Source organism: Pygoscelis adeliae, unplaced genomic scaffold (assembly GCF_000699105.1).
Source record: "Pygoscelis adeliae isolate BGI_AS28 unplaced genomic scaffold, ASM69910v1 Scaffold294, whole genome shotgun sequence".
Classification (NCBI taxonomy): Eukaryota; Metazoa; Chordata; class Aves; order Sphenisciformes; family Spheniscidae; genus Pygoscelis; species Pygoscelis adeliae.
The window spans coordinates 491,113-497,137 of record NW_008824722.1 but is presented as its reverse complement, the minus strand read 5'-3'; the positions used below and the strand labels follow the sequence as shown (position 1 = coordinate 497,137).

Here is a 6,025-nt window from a genome sequence, read left to right as displayed (position 1 = left end):
TTATGCTGTTAGCTGGAAGGAGAAACTAAGGTATGGGTGGCTTTTGCATTTCCCCAGCCAAGAAGGAGTTTGCTGCCAGAGAGGACAGACAGTCCAGCAGGCAGGCAGGCAGGGCGGCAGCGCTGCCGGCTGTGCCCCATCAGGCTGCGGCACAGGGGCCAGGACTGGCCCAGCCTCACCGGCTGCAGGAATTTTGCTCCGCTGCCAACTCCAGACAAATCCCTTTTATTTGCTTGTTCAGGTTTTGATGTTGTAATTGCATCGTCTGAGCCAGCTCCGAGCCAGCTCTCAAGAAAAAGAGGAAGAAAAGAATCCGCCAGCCTCATCACATCCTGCCTGCTCCTGCCTGGGGACTCGCCAACCCCTTCCTCCCGGGGTCCGGCTCCCCGCCGCAGCTCCGGACCTCCCTGGAGCTGGGACTGAGTAACTGGGAGCAGTTTGGTCCACGGGGAGGTTTTGAGTCTCAAAAGTCCTTTAAATGCTGCTGGTTTGGGGGGCAAAGCACCCCCTGAGTGGAAGCTCAGCCCCGGGATGTCCACAGGAAGGGGTCCTGCCAGCCCTCTCCGGGCATGGAGCACCGCAGCGCAGCTCTGGGCTACCCTCCCACCCTGCCCCCAAATGACTATTTGCTCTAAATCACCAGCTCTGGGAGGCAGGTGGGTTTTCTTTAAAAATTGAGCATTTCCAGTGGAAACAGGAGCCTCCCTGTCCTTTCCCAGCCGGGCACAGAGCTGCTATGCCCCCTCCGTGCTGGCTGGCAGGGCTATGGTCACCTGGGTGGAGACCTCGGTGTCATTGGGCACAAGATCCTGGGATGAAGATGGGCAGAGGCGGGATGGGACCCGAACTGACAGGGGTGCAAAGAGCCAGCCTGATGCATCCCCACTGCAGAGGGGATGGTCTGCTGGGAACCCCTATCCCCATGCAGGGTGAGAGGGGCAGGACCCACGCCAGGACCAGATGTGAGCACCAGGATGGGCAGGAGGACTCCTCAACCCAAGCACCCCCACAACAGGCAAGGTAGCATCCACAGTGTTTGCACCCTCCCTCACCCCCAGAATAATCGTTGTGGATACAGGACAGTCGCCTGGTCTGTGTCGGCTTTGACCTACGTGTATATTTTAACTAACATTAACTGAAATGGCAAAGTAAAGAGCTGCTTGGAAGGGAAAACACAAAGTTGGTTGAAAAAGGCCAAAATGTTTCTGACCACATGGGTGGTTGGGCCAACATTGTCCAGGGGAGCAAAGATAGCACTGAAAACAAGTGTCTGGTTTCCTCAAATCACTACTTTTCTGGTTAAAAACAAATGGGGAAAGAAGGACTTTTTGGCAGCAAGTTCCCCAGGTCCTGGGGAGAAGCCTGGCTGTCCCTGCCTTGGGGGACACAGATTGGCCCTGGGGGTGACACACTGGGTGTCACAGCCAGGTCCCAGCCCTCCGCTCTGGCTTCCCCAAAATGCTTTGCACAGGGCTGAGCTGCCCCCTCCCTGGCCTCTCTCTCCTGGGGGTGCTGCCTCTACCCCCTGCACCAAGTCCTTGTGGCTGTCCCCACAGTGTCCCACCTGCCACCACATCCCCGCTCAGTGCCAGAGGACAGACCCACCCTGCCCCAGGTGGAGCTGCCCCCAGTCCCAAACTTGTGCTACCAACCAGCCAGTGTCCCCTCCCCGAGCATCCCCAGCAAAGGGAAGTGTCACCATGTCCCCCACCCTCAAAAAAGAGGCTGCTGTGCCAGGACTGTCCAGAGAAGGAGTTTTGTGCTGGGGGGTACTTGTTCCGGAGATGTCCCCGACCCCTGGGAACGGCCACCGTGGTCAAGGTGATCTCTGCAGCTGGACATCCCGTCTCCGGGCTAGTAATAGTCCTCCTCACTCTCCCCATAGTCCTCGGGCGTCGTGCGGGGCTTCGGCAGGGAAAAGCCCGTCAGGTTGAGCTGGTCTGAAATGGCAGCACGGGGACAATGTGACATTGCCCCGCCCAGTGTCTGTCCGCTTCCCCATCAGGACCAAAGCCAAACTATGCACGGCAGCTTGCTGGGGCATTGACAGCATGGCCCTATGCACTGGCAGCTCCCACCATACCAGTGCACCCTGCCCAAACACCCCCTCCCTCATCCTCATGAGAGCATGGGCACAAGGACATGGTGCTCACCCGGTGTGAAGACAGTCAGGCTGGCTAACGCCACCACCTCCCCGACCCTGTTCCTGGCAAAGCAGCGGTAGGTGCCTTCGTCCGTCACCCGCACGCCCTGGATCTGGAGCCAGCCTGTCACTTCGTATTTCTGGGGGCCACCTCTGAACTGCAAGAGGGGGGGATTTCGGTTAGCCTTGGAGTGAGGAAAGCTCCATGTGGGGCTGGGACAAATGGGAAGGGGGATACAAGCCCAGGGAAACTCTTTATCCCCCTGCCTAAGTACCACTCTGGGGGCAGGCACAGACCCCCTGGATGCAGGTTGCCCCTCTTCCCACTACCCAGGGGAGGTGGGGGGAATGGGCATCTTCTTGCCCCCAGGAGGGCCTGGGAGCCCTGTTTTGGGCAGGACTCCACAGATGTGCCCCGAACTCCCAGCTGTGCCCCCAGTGCCACTGTGGTCCCCAAATGGTGGGAGGATGCCAGGGTCAGTGCTCCGCAGGGTGGTTGAAGCATGGGGGCATCTGTGCTGCAGGCACACAGCTGGGATGGTCTGGGGGTTTGGGGTCACGCTGGGGAGCAGCACAGCCAGGGATGGAATGAAGCAGGGCGGGAGAAGCAGCCAAGCTGCACAGGCAGACTGGCAGCACGGGAGGACCGGGACACTGCAAACTCTGCCGGGGGCTTCATGGGGGGCACAGCCAGTCCAGGACAGCTCAGAGGAGCCCCGAGTCCTCTGTTTCGGCAGGCAGCGAGGTCCCAAGACTGCTCTGGCACCAACCATGCTATTTTCTGTTTGTCCCCAGCAAGAAATAACCTTTTCCTGACCCAGCCGGGCTGCAGCTGTGTTTGCAGGCTGCTATTATGGTGCGGTGGCTGGGGGTGGAGGACAGCTGAGTCTCCTCCAGCCAGGCAGGGTAGCCCTGCTTGGGGTGAAGGTCCTTGTCTGGATCCTGCGACAAGCTATGGGGTGGCGGGAAGGTCAGAAAGATGGAGGGGGACCAGCACGTCACCCTGCAACGGTGCCAAGTCCCACCTGTTCCCCTGGCTCCCCCCATCTATCCCACCACAGTTTCCCCCATGCCGGTGCCTGGCTACGGCACACAGCCCCTGTGCCTCTGCCCACACGCTCTAATAGCTGGGTATGCCCAGCTGGGCGCTATATTTGGGACCGGCTGCGGGCAGGATGCTGACCCCTGGGCGTGCCAGCTCTGGGAGGGGAGCCCTGCTCAGAGCGATGGGCAGAAAAGGGCAAGGACTGCCTGCATCTGCTGGTGGGAGCAGAGGATAAGCCAGGCTGGAAGGGGCCTTGGGAGCTCCTCTCCTCCAGCCCCACTGAGGGGGCTGCAAGTGAAGCCAGCAGGCAGAGCAAACTAAAGGCAGGGAGATGGGAAACTCCCTGCTGCAGGAGTCTCCAGGTCCTAAAAAACATTCATAAGTTAAAAAACTACTAGAGAAAATTGCAGAAGAGAGCTATGCTGATGGCTCTTACCACCGAGACACCAGCCCTAGCTCAGCCAGTCCTCACGGTGTGCAGGCTCCGGTTACCCCTTCTCATCCCCAGGCATCCAGGCTTGGCCACCCCCAGAGGATGACCACCCTCAGGTCTTGTTGCCCACAAGCTCTGGGAAGGGCTGTGTCACCCCGGGGCTGTGTCCAACGCCCTAGGCACACCGCTCACCTGGACAGAGATGTGGGGGTCATCTCCAGGCAGCAGCATCTCCGTGCCGTCCTTCCTCCACTCGATGGATGCCATGGGGTAGGCGAAGACCTCGCAGCCGAAGATGACGTCCTGCCCAGTGATGTTCCACGTGTCGTAGGGAGGAGAGGTGATCTGGGGCTCTGGGGAGGGGGGACAGGAGAGCAGGGTGGGCTCAGAAAAAGTCCCACCCTCAGCAGGTCCTATGGGCTCTCCTGGGCTGGTCCCCTCCAGGGTGGCAGCATTTGGCTCATGTAGAGATGCTGGGACCCTTCTCATGCCCCCCTCCTCTCCCACCCATAGCAGACCCTCACCTTGCCCCCAGACACAGTCCCTCCTCGCAGCTGGGACTGGGGGCTCCCTCCCCAGCCCCCCCCAGCCCATGGGCGGTTGCCATCCCTCCTGGCCTCGCTTTTCCCGCTTGCACAGTGATGCTCAGGGACCCACGGGCAGCAGGAACAGTTCAGTAACAGCGATGCTACAAAGCAAAGCTCTCCCGTGCAATCAGAGCATGCTCATCCTGCAGGGGGAAAGGTCAAGGGGCACTCAGCCAGCGCGAGGCTGGTGGGGATGGATGAGGTGGATGAGCTTCCAGCTGAACGAGGCCTCTGCTCTGGCACCAGGCTCATGCCAGCGATTAAGGGATCTAGCAGGTCCCTGGCTGCTGTACGGAGCCAATACCTCCAGGTCCTACATCCCTTCCCTGGAGGGATGGAGTGAGGACCACACTTCCTACCCACACCTGCTCCAGGATCTGGCCCATAGCATGAGCCAGAGGTCAAGGGAAGGCCTCCACCTCCAAATATACGTGGGGGAAAAACTCAAGGACATGATGATCTACAGAAAATAAAGTCAACCTTGACACCCCTCAGGCTGTGGTGACAGCACTGGGTGACCTGCATGGACTGGGCAGGCTGGGACACGGCCTCCCCGCCACTGCCTGCACCCCCCAGCCTCCCACTAAGTTTTAAACGGGAGATGGAAACCGTGCGGCCAAGTCAAACTGACGCAGGTTTCCATTTGCAGGAGGCAAACGCATTTCTCAGGAGCACCAGGCCAGCGTGAACCCAGCACCGCCGCCAAGAATTCGCTAACAATTCCCTGGAACTTCCCCACCTGCTCCGGCAGGATTTGCTGCTTCCCATAAACCCTGCTCCCACTTGGCGAAGCTGCTCCCAGATCTCTCCAGGCGCTGGATCTGCAGGGGCTGCCCCAGAGCAGCAGAGCCGGGCAGACTCGGGGAGAGGGACCCCAGAGCTTGGGTACCCTGTACCCAGCTCCTGCTGCTGCCGTGTCCCTGCGGGTGCTGTGGGTTTGCTGCCAGGTGAAATATTTAAACCAGACTCCCTTGCTTGTCCCTTCCCAAGAGGTACAAGTCTCCATCCCGCTGCCCGCACAGCCGTTCCTGGGGCACTACCTGACTCGCAGGGACCCTCATGGGCCACGGTGAGGTTGGTGTCGGGGTGGGCACGGGCGACCTCCAAGAACCTGCAGATCTGGGCATAGGTTTTGCCATCAGAGCCGCAGAGGGCCAGGCGGGAGAGGCAGGTGCACTGGGGCTCAGGCACCTCTCCGCGCCGCAGGTCCCCGGCATCCAGCTGGCACTCCAGGTGCTCCCCACACTTCCCGTAGAAGTGGTTGGTGTTGTCCAGGTCGCAGATCTGTCCCTCCAGGTTGGCACACTCCCAGCAGCAGTCACAGGCATCCCGCACCGTGCCAGCCAGGCACCCGCGTGGCGCCGGGCACTCCTCCGGCCGGCACTCAGCACAGCCCTCCCCTTCCTCCAGCAGCCGCTGCCAGCTCCGCTGGAGGTAGTCAGAGGTGCTGGGAAAAGCCTGGCCCAGCTGGAGTGAAGCCCAGTGCAAGGAGAGCAAGGAAAGCACGAGGCAAGAGGAGCTCAGGATCTTGGCTTCAGACATCCTCGCAGCAGCTCCTCTATCCCGGTCCCACCATCACTTGGACAGGGATCTCCGGTGCTGCTCTGGCCTCCCTGGCTAGATCCGAGGAGCCATCCTGGCCTGCAAGGAGGGAGGACGTGTGTTAGCAGTGCAGGGAGCGTCTCCCAGCCCTCTGGCTCCCGGCTGGCTTGCCCTGAGCGGCAGCACTGCATGCTGTGCAGATCGGTCCCAGCCCCTCTCACCCCCAGCCCTGCAGCCACATCCTTCCCAACCTGGGGCTCCCCAAACAGCTCCTG

General features: G+C 60.7%; 1 protein-coding gene across 1 annotated transcript; it reads right to left on the bottom strand.

The window, feature by feature from the left end:
- Positions 1–1,787: 1,787 nt before the first annotated feature.
- On the bottom strand, positions 1,788–5,750 carry KAZALD1 (Kazal-type serine peptidase inhibitor domain 1). Its single transcript, XM_009323236.1, has 4 exons — positions 5,249–5,750; positions 3,814–3,974; positions 2,154–2,301; positions 1,788–1,940 (listed from the first exon to the last, which is right to left on the bottom strand). Exons 1-4 carry the CDS (start codon positions 5,748–5,750, stop codon positions 1,855–1,857), a joined length of 897 nt encoding a protein of 298 aa, XP_009321511.1. The 3' UTR covers positions 1,788–1,854.
- Between the last annotated feature and the right edge of the window lie 275 nt (positions 5,751–6,025).